The sequence below is a fragment of the Pyrgilauda ruficollis genome, unplaced genomic scaffold (genome assembly GCF_017590135.1).
Source record: "Pyrgilauda ruficollis isolate IOZ18807 unplaced genomic scaffold, ASM1759013v1 scaffold4, whole genome shotgun sequence".
Taxonomy (NCBI): domain Eukaryota; kingdom Metazoa; phylum Chordata; class Aves; order Passeriformes; family Passeridae; genus Pyrgilauda; species Pyrgilauda ruficollis.
This window is the reverse complement of record NW_024525489.1, coordinates 20103003-20122045: the sequence shown is the minus strand read 5'-3', so window position 1 is coordinate 20122045 and position 19043 is coordinate 20103003. Positions and strand designations below refer to the sequence as shown.

At 40.7% G+C, this 19043-nt stretch overlaps 1 protein-coding gene across 1 annotated transcript; it reads left to right on the top strand.

The window, feature by feature from the left end:
• The first annotated feature begins 6006 nt into the window (after positions 1 to 6006).
• Positions 6007 to 18405, top strand: PLEK (pleckstrin). Its single transcript, XM_041477110.1, has 9 exons — positions 6007 to 6098; positions 6629 to 6784; positions 11842 to 12023; positions 13054 to 13145; positions 13957 to 14141; positions 15383 to 15487; positions 16718 to 16758; positions 17233 to 17297; positions 17853 to 18405. The coding sequence occupies exons 1-9, from the start codon at positions 6051 to 6053 to the stop codon at positions 17990 to 17992; spliced, it is 1014 nt and encodes a 337-aa protein (XP_041333044.1). The 5' UTR covers positions 6007 to 6050; the 3' UTR covers positions 17993 to 18405.
• The last annotated feature ends 638 nt before the right edge of the window (positions 18406 to 19043 follow it).

Sequence of the window (19043 nt, the reverse complement as noted above, 5' to 3'; positions counted from 1 at the left end):
TTATAATGTGTTCAGCCATTCAGGTTTCCACAAATATAGGGGCAGGATATGACCCCTGCCTCTCAGAACTGTGTATCTCTGCAAAAATACTAAACAAACAAAACAAAAATAAACAAACAACACCCACCCCTAGTGCATTTCTCCTTATCTCTTTTCATCACTACAAGAGAAATCTCATTTTGCATTGCATTCTGCAGAAACTGCTGCATTTTGTGGCTTGTTGGCAGTTTTTCTGGCAATAAATGCCCTTTCTGTAAGTTTAAATGTAATTCTCTATGAAATCACAGAGGCCTAACCTGTGGAGAATCTGATACCATGACTTAAAGTGGTGTGTGAAGAGTAATGGCCAGGGATCAGATTTACTTGCTTCATGGGCCAGACATAACATGTTGTAGTAAATTGTGTGTAGCTGAAGACATTGATTGCAATTAGCTTCCTAAGTACATGAGAGGTCAGATCTATAATGAGAGGTTTTTTTCCCTCATCATTTCTGCCTGAATGATTATCTTTCTATGGACACAGCTCAGATTGGGACTTCATCCCTGACCAGTATTGGGGAAATGTGAGGGATAACTAAAAAAGCATCATATTATGGAATGTGTATGCATAGTAACTGTCTTACCATATGCAAGTGTAACATGGTGAGAGTAGAACATTTCAGAAGAAGAAATTCTTAATTTAGGCAATGATCTTCTTTTGATTGATCTAATAATTTCACTTGTGTTAATACATTTACAGATGCCCTTCATCAGTATGAATCACAGGAGGGATTGCCTTTGCTAAGTCCTTCTGGGAGATTAGTTTTGTTGCTGCCCACCTTAATGGCCCTGACCAGCATCACCTGGGGCTGCCCATGGTTTAGTTTCAGTTTAGTTTTGGTTCCTATGCCCTTCCTGAATTATGCTTAGGACAGCTGGTCTCCAGCTCTGCCACAGACATCTCCACCCATGGATGCCTCTGACCTCGCCCTGCATGTTGAGTACCTGGAGTGACCTCAGCCCAAGGATGGAGGTGCTTGATGCTGTGGGATGGGCCCTGGCTAGAGAAACCAGGCCCTTCCAGTCCCTATGGGGATTTTCTATGGGTCCCAGATCTCAGGCTGCTACATTACCTGATGTTAATCACCTGATATTCTGTAGGGAGCAAAATATCTGAAGAAAGAAGAGTTGGTGTGGTTTTTCCAGGAGCACAGAGTAAACATGCTGACATTTACAAGATTCAAAGCTAAATAAATCATCTTAGACTTAGGACAAAGTCCTATTTCTCCTAAGCCACAGCAGCAATTTGCTTCTGGGAACAAAAAGATAAAGTTGTGTCAATTCCTCATTTCTCTACACCTACATTTGAGGGGTGGGACTACAATATTTAATGTCTTTCTAAACTACAAAACTGTAGTTTTGTTTGTTTGTTTTGGGGGGAGGGGGGGGGGTTTGTTTGGGTTCTTTTTGTGTGTGTGTGTTTTGGTTTGGTTTTTTTCAGTCCTTCAAATCTACTTTTCATTCCCCTGGCAGCTGAGGGAAACAGCTCCAGTCTGTTGTGTTGAGTCAGCAAGGGACATTAAGCTAATTCCCTTCCCTTGGGTAGGAAGATTGGAGCACACATCTGTGCCCTGGCAAATGCCTCAGGGCTTTTGAAGGGAGCGGTGAGTGAGTTGTACCCAGCAGTTCTACATCTAATTTTCTTCCTAAGACTATGAAAGTCTCACACAGCCTGCAAGACGTGTACAAGCTGCATCCTCCAAGACCTCTTTCTTGTGCATAGACCTTCCCTGCTGCACCAGCATAACCTGCATGTGTCACTGATGGGGAGCTACTGTAGGGGAGAGGTGAGGGTGGATGTGTTCAATGAAGGCTAAGAGATAACATGCAGATAAAGCATGATCTATGCTTTATGCAGATCTAAATTATCTAGAAAACACTCTGGAAAGATGTGTTTGGTCTGTTGATTGCACCTTCTCAATATGATCTCTCTAGGCATGATATGTCAACTGCATAAGCTTTCAAGTATTAACATTTTTGCAGACTTTCTCACTAATGCATTAATCCTGCTGCAAAGCTCAACAATCATTAAATATGAAAAATGTACCTTGAGGCAGAACAAGGTTGTTCATTTAAGATGGCCAAACCACAGCATTTAGATTCTAAGGTGACATGTGATACCCATATTAGCATTTTTATGCTTGCCCCTCTTTGATTAATTTCTTAACACAGTGCTAAATTTGGAAATGTTGTAGTTTGGGGTTTCTTTCCAAGATGGGCATGCAAAGCCACAATCTCTCATGCTCTAAAAATAGCCATATGTGTGATTTTGTATATAGGGAATTGTGCTAAGGCTTGCACCTGCCAGCTCTCAATTTAAAACTTTGATTCTTTTGAGCCCTCTGCCTCTGTGCAGAATGAGAAGTGGTTTTTTACTGAAATATCAGCTGGACAGTCTTTATCTTGTTTGGAAATCACTTGAGTGTATCATCTTTCCCATATAGACAATAATTTTGAACATATAACATTTGTTATAATTTGCCCTACAAATGCAGCTTGATTTGCTGTAGTGACATATATTTATGGATAGGTCATGTGTTTTGCAGCAGATTAGATGGTTTGTGGCATTTACATTGCAGCAAACATGTTAGAACCATCTCTGCAAGGGCTTGTGGAGCAATGGAGTGGGTGTAACTGAGAGTTTTGCCTTCCTTGCAGCTGCTGTATGGTTCCAATTTTTGGTATAAACACGTCTTAGTCCCTCTTGCTTAGATAAATGTGGTTGATCGATTTTTTTTTTCCCAGTGCTTGCAGGAACTTGTATTCTGAAGTAGCAGAAATAAAGAAGAATTTTCTGAAGAAATACATCAGCAAATTCTCCTGTACAAGAGTAAACTGAGCTAACATATTCAGCTCTGCTGCAGATTGTCATATTGTGACAAATTCTGCTCATCTGACATCATGCACCTTTCCCTTCTTGAAATTGAAATGGAGAGGACACAGTAAGTTATAGCAGACTTACACGTTGCAGGTTATCTTCTCTTTCTGACAAAGCTCTTCCTCCCCTTCGTGGAGAGGTAAAAGAAATGCAGCTCTTCCTCTCTCCTGTGCCTGGTGCTGCTCTTTAGGAATGGCTGGACAAAGACCCCCATCCACAGTCCACACGCCCTTGCACCTACCACAGCTACTTACTGTGTGTTTAAGGACCATTTTGCCTCACGTCAATGATTCAGCCACATCAGCATGTTTCTGTCTGAGGGGGATGAATGCTGATTTCCCTGCAGTGGTGTGTGGTAAATGAAACCAAACCTCAGTGTTAAAGAACAGGATTGTACCAGACTTGTAAAGTGGAACAGCAAAAGAACCAGCTGAGCTTTGAGGATGAAATAGAAACACTATAGAGAAGTGTTATAAAAGTGGTTGCCTTCAGCTAACATTAGATGGAAGTTATTTTGTGTTTTGACACAAAATGAGTAGCATAAGTAGCAATGCTAAATTCTGGAGCCTTTGGCTAGATGCCACTTTGTTTAGATTTACATTTCATACCTCCAAAGGCTTTTCATGCAGGTAAGTGAGAAAAAAGAGCTTTTGTGAAATTGTGGAGTCACCATCCTTTTCTGTTTTCATTAAACCACTTTTTAATATAGGGATATATAGATATTCTATTGAGGAGTACCTATCCCTGGTCATCTCATATAACCAATTTATTGTGTAGGGCCCTGTCATCCTGACTCAGCACAAACACTGAGTCAGCAGGAGCAGGTGAGCAGGAAAACCTGCACAAAGGATGCCTGCAGGGAGGGAAATCCTAGCAGGTTCTTTTGTCTTTGTTCCCTATAAAGCCTTCTAGCTTGGGATGGGGCTTCCTTTCCTCAGACCCGAGGTGGGGGAAGAGACAGAAGGAAGAGAGAACTGTGATCCTGTTCTTGGTCTTTAATCATAGCTCCAAGCTCTGAAGCATTATGTCCTCAAGGCAGATAATAAAGGGATAATTTGGCTTCCAAATTACACTTCAAGGGTTACTCTTGTCTGTGACAACAGTATTTTTGGTTAATCTAATTGGAGAAAAGGAAAAAAAGTATCTTCTCCTGAAGATAGAACCACAGAAATGAAAGGGAAGAGAAGGAAACAATTCACCTTCTTAAAGCAAAAAGATCTAGGGATCAAAAAAGACATTATACAAGAGTATTCTACAAGCTCCTCCGTCTATCAAACATCCTTTTAAGACTTATGGGGGATGAAGAGAACCTTCACAGAAATATAACTCAGAAATCCAGTTAGATCATCACTGCTGTGGGAATCCAGAGGATCTCCAGTTCATTCCAAGTCCTGGATGTGGTAGACAAATTTTCTACTGTAAACATCAGACAAGGGTTTTGATCAATTTTTAGTGGTAAATTTTTGCTTTTAGTTCCAAGGACCATGAAGTTTTATTAGGTCTATTTGAGTTTCTGTCTCTAATAATTTTAAAATCTATTTGTTGAATTCAAGTATGCTTCACAGCTAGAGAATACATGGAGTCTTTCATTTGCAAACTGATGGATGATTGGCTTCATCAGCAACTAGTGCCTCTAATAGCAATAAGATCTTTACAACAGTATGACTTACATGAGCAAAGGAACAATGTACTGAGACTGCAGGTTTTAGATACTCTAAACAACATAGTGATGGATTAAATAATCACAAAAAGGTATGATTTGGAAAGAATGCACCATGACATAACCAGAATGTTTCAGGTTAAAGTGTTTAACCTGAAACAGGTGGCACAGACAGGTGCTCTGCCTGCAGAAAGACTGGATGTGTCATTTGAGCAGCAACTCATTGAGAAAGACCTGGAAAAGGAAAATCTCCATTCAGACATTGAGGAAAACACCTAGCAGTTGGGATAGTGAAGAATTGATACAGATAACCAAGGAAGGAATGGAGTCTCATCTGTAAGAATACCACTAAATAGGCATCAGTGAGGAATATCTAGGAAAGGTCTCTGAGGGCTCTGCTAACCCTCTGGTCCTCTGTCACAGACCTTGTCAGACTTCTGAGTAAGACTTCCTTCAGAGTAAAGGCTGAGACAGAGAGTCATATGGAGAACAGGAATTTCTGTCTGTGAAAAAAGTCCCTGTTTAGGGATCTTTACGCTTGGCAAAGGTGACAGATGGAGTCACCCTGGGCTCAATCAACATTTATCTGAATGAGCTTAGCTGCAAAAGTGACCTGGAATCTTGTGCTTGGAAAAACACAAGAGGCTGTTTCAAGACACCATGAAGCAACCTCTTATTGCTTCCTATATACCCCCACTTTCTTCTATATGGGGAAGAGGGATTGTGACTCTGGTATTTATAAAAAACTATGGGTTTGCCTTGTCTTTTCCCAAATAAAGCCAAACAAGTTCTGCAGCAAGTAAAAGATGATTGTAAAAAGCATTTTGTGGTCAGTGCTTTATGTAATGCACGGGTCTAATCCATTTGTGCCTATTTGACAGCTGACGTATTTGGGAGGCCTCAGTATCAAATCCAAATCCTGATCAAGTCTGATAGACAAATTTCTTATGTCAGCAGAGGGCGCATCCTCGCTAGCCAAGTGAGGGTCCTCTGCTTTCCTGCCAGACTCTACATGCTTGCCCTCAGGGAGACAGGTTTGGAAGGCAGAGTGAAGTGAAAGCACTGATGCGTTGGAAACCTATGTCTGAAATCATTTGGCACAAGCCAGGCAGCAGCAGCACCATGCCCTGTGTGTTTTGGTAGAGCTCATGTATTTGCAGAGCAGGCACAGTTTCTTATGACTGAAGTGCTTGTTTAACTTCCCAGGACTCTGTCATCCAGGCTAGCTGTATTTGAGATGATGGAGTGTTTTGTCAGGCTGTTGTCTGTGCTGTCAGAGGCACACTATAAATACACACGTACTTCTGCATTTCCCTATCTCTCACTCTGTAAGAGGAAATGGGCTTGCGATTAGCATTGAGAGGAACTTGTGAAATGACACAGCTGTACTGTAAAACCACGATCCCACAGACTTTGCTGCCAGAGGAACTTGACAGCCAGCACTGACAGAGCCCAGAGCAGGATTGCCCAAGCCATGGAGCGAGAGCCGATGCGCATAAGGGAAGGCTACTTGGTTAAGAAGGTAAGTGGGTTAGTTTGGACTGAGTGGAAGAGAAAACTAACTCTGAACAGGTTGGGAAGATGTAGGAAAACATACTGTGGAATCTTGGCAAAGAGGCAACAGGAAAGAGCCACAGCCTACTCAGCTGGGTTAAACATAAAGGAAGACTAGTGAGATTAAAGAGGTCCCATCACCTTGGCCTAGAGACAGTGTGTGGGGCCACAGCCACATCCAGTCTTTGGGAAGGCAGTTGCTGCTCCACAGCAACCTCTGCTTTGGAGTCTTTTGTAGTACAGTCCCTAGGATAAAGCCTTTACTTTTATTTAAATCCACAGTGGCTTCCACTGGCAGGGCAACTACAAAGGGAAATAAATGGTGGTCAGAAAAATAACAACAATATTTAACTGCATAGTAGGATGTGGCATGTTTCCCTTGAAACACAAACTGCAGTTACTTCAGCGTCAGTCAGACACCCCCTGGAAGCTCATATCTTCCTTGGGTATCACATGAAGAGTTCTTCATTGAACATAATATGTGATTTTTTGATGCAGGGCAGCATGTTTAATACCTGGAAGCCAATGTGGGTTGTGCTCTTAGAAGATGGAATAGAATTCTACAAGCGGAAGGCTGATAACAGTCCCAAAGGGATGATCCCACTAAAAGGAAGCTCTATTCACAGCCCATGCCAAGATTTTGGCAAAAGAATGGTATGTACTTTTTTTTATAAAAATAATTGACAGTATATGTGTACTTCTGGAAGCACTGAAAAGGCAAAAGGGTGGTGGCTGCAAATTCCTGGCACTCATCCTAGTGGCGATTCTCACTTGCCTTAGGAGGTCACAAGCAGGCTTGGAATTGTGCACTATTTGAATTCAGAACACTTCAAGAGGAATAATTCAGAAAGCATTTGGGGGGTTGGTTGGTTGGTTTTTATTAAACTTCTGAGTCTGTCAGAGAGCAGAATTAAATTTTATTGGTGTGAAGACATTTTGCAGCTGAATATCAACAACTCCTGTATTAAATATAACTCTAAGTGTCACAGAATAAAGCTGTGGGAAAATATTTTGTGACCAGGAGAAGCATTTATTTTTTATCAAGGAACAACTGGCTTGCTCAGACAGGAAGGAGATAAATGCTGTGACACACATATTTTGTTACAGGGTTCCTGAAAAATAGTTGGTAAAACAGAATTTCTCATATGAGCAATATGAGAATAATATATCATTAATCATTTATTATTTTGTCAACTCAGTTTCATCAAATAGGCATGACATCCCCATGAATTCCTCTGACAAAGAGGGCCCCCAGAATCTGGAACATTATTCCACCACAGTTTAAAGAAATTTACCACAGGGATACCTGACTAAAGATAGGAGTCTTCGTGAGAGTATTAGAAAAATAGGAAGTGTGAGACATGGCTGAGACAGTTAACTTTACTTTTTCATATAAGTAAAGTGGGGTTACTTAAACCTGTCCTTAGGTTTTGTAATAAGAGGAATCAGGATCCATTCTGTCATATTTGGACCTGCTGGCTTTGCTTCTTCCTTCTTTTCTTTCTTCTGCTTTCTTTCTTTACTTTTTTTTGTTATGGTTTGGTTTTTTTTTTTTGGGTGGGGAGGAGTGTGGTGTTGTTTTTTTGTTGTTGTTGTTGTTGTTGCAGAACCCATATTTATAAGAAAAAACCCCACCCTGATTCTTACTAAGTCTTTTTAGACTTACATCTGTCAAGAGAAAGGGCCTGTTAACTTCCAAGCGGTCTTTGAGACAGTATAGAAAAAGGATGGGGCTGAGAATAAACATTGCTGTTAATCCTGTGCTGATTATCTTATTAACAACTCTCAGCACAACACTCCTTACTCTATGGTAAGGAGGGTACTATGCAAGAGTATCACAGACCTAGATTGTAATGGTAGAAATTAAGTTTTTCTCACAAAGGATTCTTCTCCAGTTTTGTGTTGGGTTTTGGCTTTTTCCTTTAACTTTCAGAAAGGCACTGCCATCAACATTGTTTCACAATAGCTGCTTGAAAATGTCAGTAACGTATTTACAATAAAGGAAAAATAATTCACCAGCATATGTGCATTCAACAAAGCAGGCACAGAGGTCAGAAGTATCTGATGTCTGCTGAAGGCAGAGTGGGAGAGATCCTTGCCTGCCCAAAGGGTTCCTTTGGGATGCACCAGTCTCCAGAAGGTGCATTGTATCTTTATGGAAGGGTGACAATCTCTGAAGATCATTCCTTTGGCTGCACTGGGTTTTCTGTTATGCTTCATTTTACATTGGGTGTTTACATAATGAGCTTTACATTATGTTTCGTTTTAGTTCCCAGGGTCTTTTCTGAGGGATAATAAAGACAAAGAGAGATCCAGGGGTTGAGGCACCCAAAATAGCTTTTCATAAATGAGGTTTGCTGCAGGGTTTGCTGAATTCAGTGGAAACAATCCAAATTACTTCAGCAGGCATTGGAGCAGATCCTTCATACTGAGGTGGTGAGATTATTCTGCAAGTCCATAAACCAGTAGCCCTGGAGATGGATTTTCTCTTAAAATTTCAAATAGTCAAACATTGAACATGTTCATTCATATGAGCAAAGCTATCACCAGGATTGTTCTTACAAGTACTGCCCAATATGATTAAACCTAAGTTCCTACATGTATTCCTTGAAAAGGTAGAATCTTTATTTTTACATCTTATATTTTACAGCTTTACTGTACTGCTGAATTCAATGTTTCTGCATTCTGTTCTGGCTTCTGACTAGTTACATGTCAAAGCATACAGTTATGCCTCTTATGGGAATTACTCTGGTTCTTAAGTTTATATGGCTAGAAATGAAAGTATATTTTTAGGACAGGAATTCTGTATGGTGAATAGTGGGATAATTCTCATTGGGTCAGTTTTAAGTACAGTCTCACCTGTGTGGGCCCAGTTTGGAGCAGGGACTATTGGGCCACAAACAAACGTCTATATTTCTCTGGTTAAATTTTTGAATCAGCTTGTGTATCTGCACCTGGACTTCGTTTGAAAGCTCAGAGCACATCACCAACATACTTTGTTTACTACATCAATTGCAAAATGCATGTGCTGAGGAGAAAAGAAGCAATCTTGGATTTGTTAAGCACAGATAAAGGCTGTTCAGAAGGGGCTGCAACTGCATATTTTGAGATTATATTTCAAAATGCATTAACCACTGTCTGCTGTCCTTGATTTAATGTTTGATCATTGTTTAATGTAACATAAATTCTGATACTCTTCAGCTTTTTCCATTTCCCCCATCGTTTTCGTGTGGACAGCATTATCCTGTTTGGTTGCTCATAGTCAGATTCATCTCCCCCAATTTAAATACGTAACATGTTGGTATTTAGTTTAGTCTAATGGTCTAATTTTCTCAAAAACAGAGAGAGGCTTGGTCACATCTCAGATTGGAGACTCAACCTCTTTACCAATTTCACAGGAATCCTGGAAGTCTATCTAACTTGCTGGCCTAACTTTGTAAATGCTAAAAAGAAATTACTTTGCCAGTCTTTGCCATGTGCTGAAAATGAAAACTTTTCTTAGCATTTCACTCTGGGTTGCCTCTCAGCTCTTTGAGAAGGCTTTTTTTTTCCTTTGGTAATAAATCTTGTCAATGCTTTCATATTTCATTCTATTAATCTGGGGTGTTAGCTTGACTGTTGAATATTGGGATTTGGATAGATCTGTCTGTTTCCTTTTGTCATACACTGTACATTGATTTTCAGTGTGTCTTTCCTGCATAACAGAAAAGGTGAGTATTGCTGGAAATATGAAGAGTATCAGATAAGAAAAGGCTACTTTTCTGTCTGAGATGGACTTTGAGGACTTGTTGCTTTATAAGTTTGAAATGGATCTTCCATGAAATTCAGTTGGACTTCTGCATAATTTCAGGGTGTCAGAATTTTCCCTGTTGGCCACAGTTTGGAAAATGCTTGTGAGGAATGCTCAGAAATTTACATACATGTATCATTTACAAACGTGGGCAGACTCATTCAGTGTGTTGATTTCACTGATGTAAATTTGCTTCTCTTTGACAGTAGCCTTTGCTTTCCTTGCCCTAATCAAGTTGTGCTGTTCACTTGTGGCTTAGCTTGGCGTTTTTAGACACCTGCTGAGTCAGAACCTGTGATATTTATTATAATACAACTACAGAACAAATTAGTGTCACTCATGGGGAGCTATATTTTAGAGGAAGTGGAAACCTGAGTAATTAGATCCAGATTTTCCATCCAGAAGATGACTGTATGGAAATGAGTTCAAACAGTGTGAACTTTCTTGGATGGTTTTCGGGTTTGTTTTTTTGTTTTGGTTTGGGGTTTTTTTAAGGTTATTGTTATTTTTTCTGTTTACAACTACCTCTAGATGATCTGTTCTCATTTTTTTGGGAAATACAGTCTTTCCATTGTTGCTAGTGTGTTGAGATAGGTGATCCTAAGGTGTAGCCAAGGATTGGGTGTATCACCTCCCTACTAAGCCATTAAAGGTTTACTAGGCTGCAAATATACTCAGGTACTCTCTAGTGTAGGACCTTTTCCCCCCTTGTGAGTCAGTAGCTGAATACGATATGAGGTATTTTTCCTTCTTCAGACTGTTCACATGTCTCTAAACATTAAAACAAATTTACATCCATTGTAAGCCTTCAGGAGGTGGGTGCTTCTGATGCCTTAGGATTTTAATTTTTATATTTTTCAAATCCTGTACTGCTTTAGTGTATAACTCTAAAACTCCATATAGAGTGTTAGCTACTGTCATCACATTCTGGTCAGACAAAATGATTCCTCTAGGCCTGAAGCTCAAGGACACCTCACTGTCCCAAGCCCAAAAGCATAAACAAAAGTGAGTTGGGGGAGGGAAGCAAACTGGGAATACATGACTTCATTACCTGAAGCTGTAATTGGAGGATTAACCCTTGATATGTAAATGGACCAAACTTATATCTGCCTGACAAACTCGTGACTGTTGTCCATCTTGGGTGTAGCCCCTCGGAGGCTTCTGACTGCCCAAGGTGAACCTATTGAAGGCCATTAATAAACACCCACTTTTATTCTCTTAATCTTGTCTAGCCTCTGTTCCAAGTAGCCACTCCAAGGAATCACTTCAGCCTTTCAGCTGTGTTGAACTTCTCAGCATCAGCAGCTGTATTGGTGTCACACACTATTGCTATTGAGCCAGAAACGACACAGATAAATGAGTGCCACACCACATGCATTTACAGAAGACTAAGTCACTTTATTAAGAAACCCATTCCTTTTATACTCTAGTTTGCTACAGGTGCACCTGATTGGTCCTTTAATTAAAACACCATCACCATAAGCTAATTAAGAAGCCACCCTTTTGGTAAACATATCTCCATAACACATTCCACAAGTTCACAACACCAGGTGCAGCAAGTTAAGATAAGAGCTGTTTATAATTCTTCTCTCTGAGCTTCTCACAACCTTTTCCAGAACAATGCCTGGGAAAGTTGTCTGTTTCTCTCTGTGACCAGAGAGCTGCCTCCACAGCACACCTTGGATGTGCTGGTAATGCCAGGATCAGTGATGGTGAAGTAACAGAAAGGATTCAGTTATGTGCAGTGCTTGTTCATGGTTTTCTTCAGAGTTTCTATCATTTTACAGAAAGTGTCTCTAAGGCACTTTCTGTAGTCCTTAGGCATAGATAGGCTGTATGTTGTGGTAGTACTAGCTTAATTGTGCCCAACTGGCTACACCAAAGCAACTTTAAAAAAACGTCCTGTAATTTATTATTCCAGTTTGTCTTCAAGCTCACTGTGGCCAAGCAGCAGGACCACTTTTTTCAAGCTGCCTACCTGGAGGAGAGAGATGCCTGGGTGCGGGATATCAAGAAAGCAATTCATCACTTAGATGGAGGCCAAAGGTTTGCCAGAAAATCCACAAGGAAGTCCATCAGATTGCCTGAAACAATCAATCTGAGGTTTGTTCTCATGGCTTTGCTCTCCCATTTACTTCCTTCTGCAGTCAGTGTGTCAGACATGTAACCTTGGTCTGACAAGGAAGAACACGGAGCCTGTCTGTCCATGGATTCTCTCACAGCCCTTTCTGCATGACTAAAAATTTCAGTTTGTACAATGTGTCAGAAATGAGCTGGCAATCAGAACTGGGAAGACCGTTTTGAATATATTATCATTTACCAAAACATGCTTGTTTATCAAAGATTTTTTGCCAATAAAGAGATTTCTGGGCATAATGGAGTGCAAGAGGATGTGCCAGCCAAAGTATGACTCTTCCAGGAGAAGCATTTTATACAATAAATCATTTATTAAAAAAATATTTTAGACCTTTTGTTTGCTCTCCAAAGAAATGCTGATGTTAGCCTAGTTTTTGGATGGTGAGGGGACTGTGGTGCCTTCCAAAGAATATGAAATTGTCAAGGGGAGAGGAAGAGATAAAGGGAAGCAATCTTTTAGTACTTTCCAAAATCAAGGATGACTTGTTTTCTGCCTCTGAGCTGTAAATACCAAGATAAAAATGAACTTGAAGTGTTCTTATAAGACAGTAAAACTGCACAGGGCCAAGATTGTCTGAGAGCATGCAGGCTTTGGGACAGGACAGGTTTTCTGCTCAGCCCAGGACCTTTGGGTGAACACAGAGCACTGCAGTAAACCCTCCTGCTGGGTCTGTGGGGCCCTGTGAAGGTGCCTCAGCAGTGGGTCTTGTTCCTCTCTTCATGCTATAGTCACCACAAGCAGTTGCATTCTCAAAATAGGGGGATGTGGTGAGCCCTTTGCGCGCTCCGCCCTCTGCTCCCACAGCTCTGAGGTAATGCCGTGAGACCTCCAGGCTTTGCAACTTGAATTTTTCAGGAGATGCAGGTGAAACTAAGCCAAGTTACAGCTCTGCAGAGAGCTGAACGTGAAGCCCCTATGAATGACAATGACATTGTTGTACAAAACGGCAAAAGCTTTTTATTTGCTAACAGTTTCTGTGGTTCTTTTTATGCACAGCGCTTTGTACCTCTCAATGAAAGATCCTGAAAAGGGAATAAAGGAGTTGAAGCTGGAAAAAGATAAAAGAGTGTTTAATCACTGCTTTACAGGTAAGGAGCTCCTGTCCCTCTATTCTATACAATAAAGGGAGCACAGAGTTGAAAAACTAAAGAGGTGAAACAGCTCTGAGCTCTGTAGAGCACAGAGAAGTTTGATATTTTCTTGACTAACCCAGGAGATACTCAAAGGATGTATCTTGGAAAAGTGTTCAGTTATGGCCATGGTAGACAAAGGAGAGGCACACAATTTTAGCAGTGTCAGAAAGATTGAAGTAATCTTTTGAGTAGACTATAGTGTGAAACACTTAAATACAGAAGAATTATTCAGTTCTGGATTTTTCATCACTGAAGGGTGTCCCATTTTAATTCCTGTTTCTCTCAAAGTCAAATCTGTGTTTGTGCTCAAAAGCACATAGATGTAGCACTTGACGACATTGCTTAGGGGTGGACATGGCAGTGTTGGGTTAATGGTTGGACTGATGATCTTGGAGGTATTTTCCAACCTTAGTGATTTCCAACAGCATTACTTTAGTAGCATAGCAGCCTGCATCCAGGCTTGGCTATCCTCTGTGCATCCCCAGTCTCTATCTTTGAGGCTTCCCAGCTCAGCCCTGCATCCCCTCCCAGCTCTCTTCTCCATCAGGAATGGTGTTTGAGAGCTGTCCTGGCCCCTGCCATCAGCTGCAAAGGCTGTACCTCACTGGATGGCCAGGAACCTCCCTAGATTAGCTCCCCATATTGTTGCTAAGAACATTTTCCAGGAGATTGATGAATACATGGAGTAGGCTTGTTTCCTGTGTACTTTTAGGCTTCTTCATGTCTCTATTGGTTTGTGGCTGATATTTTGTTCCTTTGTAACCAGGCACCTGTGTGATTGACTGGCTGGTGTCCAGCAGCTCCGTCCGAAATCGCAAAGAAGGTCTCCTGCTTGCCTCTTCCCTCTTGAGTGAAGGCTATCTACAGCCTGCTGGGGACACGTCCAAGGCAGCTGCTGAGGGACTGTCAGACACCCCCTTCCTGGATCTCAGTGATGCCTACTATTACTTTGTGAGCAGTGTATTCTGGTTTTTTATTGTCTCACTTACTGATGACTCTGCTTTTCTCATGCTTCTTGTTGGGCTTCTTAAATCCTGGATGAAAGATTGTACAGAAATGGAGAAATCTGTCTTAATTATCTTTGTCCTGTGATGCTCAGAATGAGCCTGCTCACTTTAATAGTTTTAACTAGGACAGATTTTTTTTTTTCTGGCACCTTCTAAGTGTGAATTGAGTGCTGAGACTAAGTGTGGGAAATGAATTTGTAGAGAATTCTCAAAGCCTGATAGAAGGCTCCCATAGTATGCATCTTTAAGCTGGGTTCTTTTTAACTTACACTTTGTTCCTGGTAATTGTACTGGTGACCAGAATTTAACCATCTGTTTCCCTGTTGATTCAGTGGAATAGAAGAGAGTAAATCATTTTCACAGGGCTTCTCAGAGTGGCAGAAGCTACAAACCCATTTTTGTGCAGAGCCATCAAATCTGACTCAGTGTGAGTGTGCACACACACAGCTTGCCCGTGAGCAAAGAAGTAAAAGTTTTTAATATCCCCCAGTAACCTGTCCTGGGTGTCATACCCAGCCTTCTCCATTTATTACTTCATATTCTGTGGCCTGATTTGAAGAACTTGAAATATCACAATCAAATAATGTTTGAAAGCTATTTGGCTTATGGACTTATGCTAACAAAAAAGTATGCCTTCTATAAAGTGAAAACAAGTAAATGGGTATTACAATTCTGTTTATATTTGCCACATGGAATCACTTGGCTTCAGCAAAATTACTCTCCCACTACTCATTTGTTTTCCTAAGTATGTTTGTGCTAGGGAGACTTTACTGTTCAGCAGAGACACTCCTGGTAAAGGCAGCCTTGTGGCCTCCTGGGATGCTTCTTGTAGCAGCCCATGTGTACCCTGCTTGCTTTTGGATTATTTTTAGATTAATTCAATACCAGTGTGGTGTGAGGAGGCTGCAGAAAGTCAATGTCTTGACTTGGTATCATAGAAGTGTAGTCCCTATTCACATTAAAATGTGTGCATGATGATTTGGAGAGCTCCTCAACTTCACTGGGAGGCTCTTCCAGTAAAAGGTTAGATTATTTAACAATAACTATAACCACAACAATAATAATATCTTCTTTGGGATGGCAAAAAACAGCATGGAGGGAAGGCAAAAGATGCCAGATTGGTACATGTACATATGCATGCAGCAAGTGTGTAACTTCTGTACCATTTCTCTTGTGGTCTTGCAGCCAGACAGCGGATTTTTCTGTGAGGGATATTCCAGTGATGATGATGTGGTCCTAAAAGAAGAATTCAGAGGCACAATTGTCAAACAAGGATGTTTGTTGAAACAGGTCAGTGTCGCCCATGTTCCATCCTGTCACTAGGATGATGTTACACGGGTGCAAAATTACTCTTTTACAATTAAAAGCTTTAGGTAAAAGAGAAACTACCCTATGGCATCTCTACACTTGGCAGGTTTCATCTCTGTCTCTCCTGCCTTTGCACAAGGAACACTTGCTGCAGCATGGCAGCAGGACTCTGGACAAATATTGCAAGGTTAATTGCTCTTACCACAAAATAAAACAGTTGATAGCTTTAATTAGGAAAGAGTCCTAACACAGAAGATGTGACAAGTCATTGGTACAATGCAAAACTGAACTCTGGTAGAAAAGCTGCCACTCCTGTGTCCCTCTGGACACACAACTGGATTCAGTTGCCAGTTTTCATTGACTTTTTCAGCATACTTGAGCAAAGGAGTTGTTTCAGCCACTAATATTTGATGTGTAAGACAGACGATAACTGGATACCTTCATTTCCAGCAAAACTTTAAGCAATACAGTGAATGTCATGTTTCCAAGGCCGCTGCAAGCAGACATCAGTGAACTGAAGGCAAAATAAGGATTCTTCAATGAATAAAATGGGTCAGGTGGAAGGGGCCTGCAACAATCCTCTGGTTCAACCACCTGACTACTTCAGGGCTGACCAAAGGTTAAAGCACATTGTTAAGGGTTTTGTTGTCCAAAAGCTTCTTACACATCGACAGACATGGTGAATTGATCACCTCTCTAGGTAGCCTGTTGCAGTGTTTGACCACCCTCTCTCTAAATAAATGTTTCCTAATATTGAGTCTGAACCTGCATGGTTAAAATAGTCTTTGAGGGCCTAAGAACTTTTTGGTGGTGCTAAAAAGTATTTCTCTTGTTTAATCAGTTTACTCAGTGGAAGAAATTAGACCCACGCCTTGCTGCTCTTTTACTCTGTCACATTCTTACCAACCTAGTTAGTAAGAGCTTCCATGCAAACAGGAGCTAATTGAGAAACTTGTATTTTGAAATGCCAGAGGAAGTGATTCATGGCAATCTTCCACCAGTGTTTGTCTGCACTTAGTTAGCCCTCAGTGAGTTGTGGGTCACTGCCTGGAAGGGTCACAGCTTCTGCTGAAAATGCTTCCACACCCATGCTTTTCAGTCATGAAAATGGGCCATGAGGCACCTATGTCCATATTTCTGCCTGAGCTTCTCAGCCGTGCGCCTTCCAGGGTGTTTAAGCCAGATAAGCATTTTTTTTTGTTATCTTTGCAGGGACAGAAAGACTTTCAGCTCATCCTTGTCAATAATTCAAGGTACCTTCCTGCAAGGCACTTTGCAGCCATGTTTTCTAGCAAGCAGTTAAACCCAGTTCTTACAGACCTCATGTGAATATCATAACTACCAGACTGTGTGATATGTTTAGGGGAATCTCCCATGTTGAAGTGCCTCTGTTTTGCACAAAAAAAAAGACGGCCTAGCCATCCTCTGGAAAAGCAGAGTGAAGGATAGTTTCTGGGGCTGTCAAGTCAGGGTGGCAAGTGCCACTGATCAAGTAACACTGATCTGTATTTTCGCCTCTTATTTGTGATTAATTAGAATTAATGTGTACTCTCACTTGATCAAAACAAATTAGGTCCTAAGAGCAAATGCACAAGTGTTTTTTATTCCAAAGCAATCTATGTGCAATGATTCAGGAATTCTAATAACTGATCTCACTCTTTCTGTCTGAACTACTGGGGAAGGGCACTGTGGTAAAAGTAGCAATAAGGATTTTTGTATATTGTCAGTACTTTGAGGAAGGCTGGTCAAAAGGATGACACAAACCCTGTGTTAGAACTGGCCTTTAGGCAAAGTAAGCTGAGTTTGATCTCTTTAGTTAATTAATTTGGGATGGAAGCTTCATGCTAGAAATGGTTATGCTGACAAATTGTTACTGTCCACCTTCTCTTCCTTCCCAAAGCTAGAAGTTGTGGGAACAAAAATGATGTTGCTGCATGGACAAAGAAACATTAGTGTCATGCATTCTCCTCTCCACAGGAGAGGCTGGCTATCATATCCAGCAAGAAAGTTTCTTGGCATCTCATATGACAAAAACTCAAACATCTTATTTTTTGTAGCTGGCAAGGCATGGGACAGTTTGGGGAATATGATCTGTCTGCAGGATTGCAGATCCTTCCATGATTTGAAACCAACAAACCAGTGACTCCTGAGGGTGAAACGTGAAAAATTCATGAGTGGTTTTGCTGAGAGAGAGAGAGACTCATCTCTTGGACCCAATCTTTGTGAAGGCCTGATCAGGCTCAGCTGTAAAAAGAAAGGAGATTCCCTTACAATGTGTAAAGGAGGAAATACTAAAAGTACAAGACTTTTTTCTCTCATAGCTGACTTTTTTATTTTTTCCTTGTAGCCAAGAAGTATGATGCTGACAACATCCTCTTTGAAATCATCACAGCAAATGAAATCCACTATTACTTGCAAGCAGCCTCATCCACAGAACGTACAGAATGGATCAAAGCAATCCAGTCAGTTTCTAGGACTGGTAAATGAAGATGTTGTTCCAACAAGATAGAAAAATTACAACAGAATTTAGCATTTCACCAAGAGAAAGCAGTATCATCCCAAAGAGCTTGTGTGTTAGGGTTGAGGACTGGGTGGAAGTTTCAATTTTATAGTGGGCACTAGCAAACTAACATTTTTCCACTTGTGTTATGGTAATATTTTACTAAATTATAACATAGAACATGCCATATTAGTGCGTTGCTTAAAGTAATCAGTCTACCTTGACAAAGTTGTTCCTTTTGCTACAGCTGATAGTGGGAATCTCACCATTAACAGGGAACACAGTCATGTCACTGACAGAGTTCCTCAATTAATCACCCTCTTCAGCCTGTGATGTATTTCAGGATTTTCATGTAATTCAGTCTTCTCCAGACAATTTTTACACTTTCTTCTTTACCAGATCTTGTTGCTGCTTGTTCACTTATACAAATAATGCCATAGATATATGGAAAAGAAGTGAACTCATTTGGAAACCTGATCCACTCCTTTCCAATCTGGCAGCATTAAGGGAGGGAAGAATGCAGACAACTATGGAAACATCATGTGGAACCAAGTATAACTCCATGACAGCAGTATGAGGAAAAGTCTCTTCCCACAGTACTTCAAACACAAAGCAATCTCACTCCAAACTCCATATCACTCAGTCTTAAACCTTGCCAAATTTCTCCACAAGAATTTGCCCTGAGACCACTGTTTCCCTTTATTTAGGTCTACAAAGCAGATGCTGGGTTGTTAGGTATGGCACTCTATTTGAATTAATAATCTTGCAGGAGAAGGGAATGGATGCATGGGTTGGTTACTTGAACTATGAATTGAAGGGGTTTTGATTAGGTTTTCCTTTTTTAACCTCCAGCAACATAAACATACTCAGTCCTTGATTCTGTGCCTTAGCAATATAAGAGAAATCTTGTGCTTTTAACTGAAATAAATATTTTTATTTGATAGGGTCAGTTCACCTGATCAATTCTTGCATTTTTGTCTGACTGTATATCAAACAAATTTCTAAGTCTAAAACTCTAAGGAGGAGTTAAAAGTCAAG

Excerpts from the sequence above, each read along its gene's own strand:
- PLEK (XM_041477110.1), top strand. The coding sequence starts at position 6,051 with ATGGAGCGAGAGCCGATGCGCATAAGGGAAGGCTACTTGGTTAAGAAG. Across the intron at positions 14,142-15,382 it reads GTGATGCCTACTATTACTTT|CCAGACAGCGGATTTTTCTG; the intron begins GTGAGCAGTGTA and ends GTGGTCTTGCAG. Across the intron at positions 17,298-17,852 it reads AGAACTGGCCTTTAGGCAAA|CCAAGAAGTATGATGCTGAC; the intron begins GTAAGCTGAGTT and ends TTTTCCTTGTAG.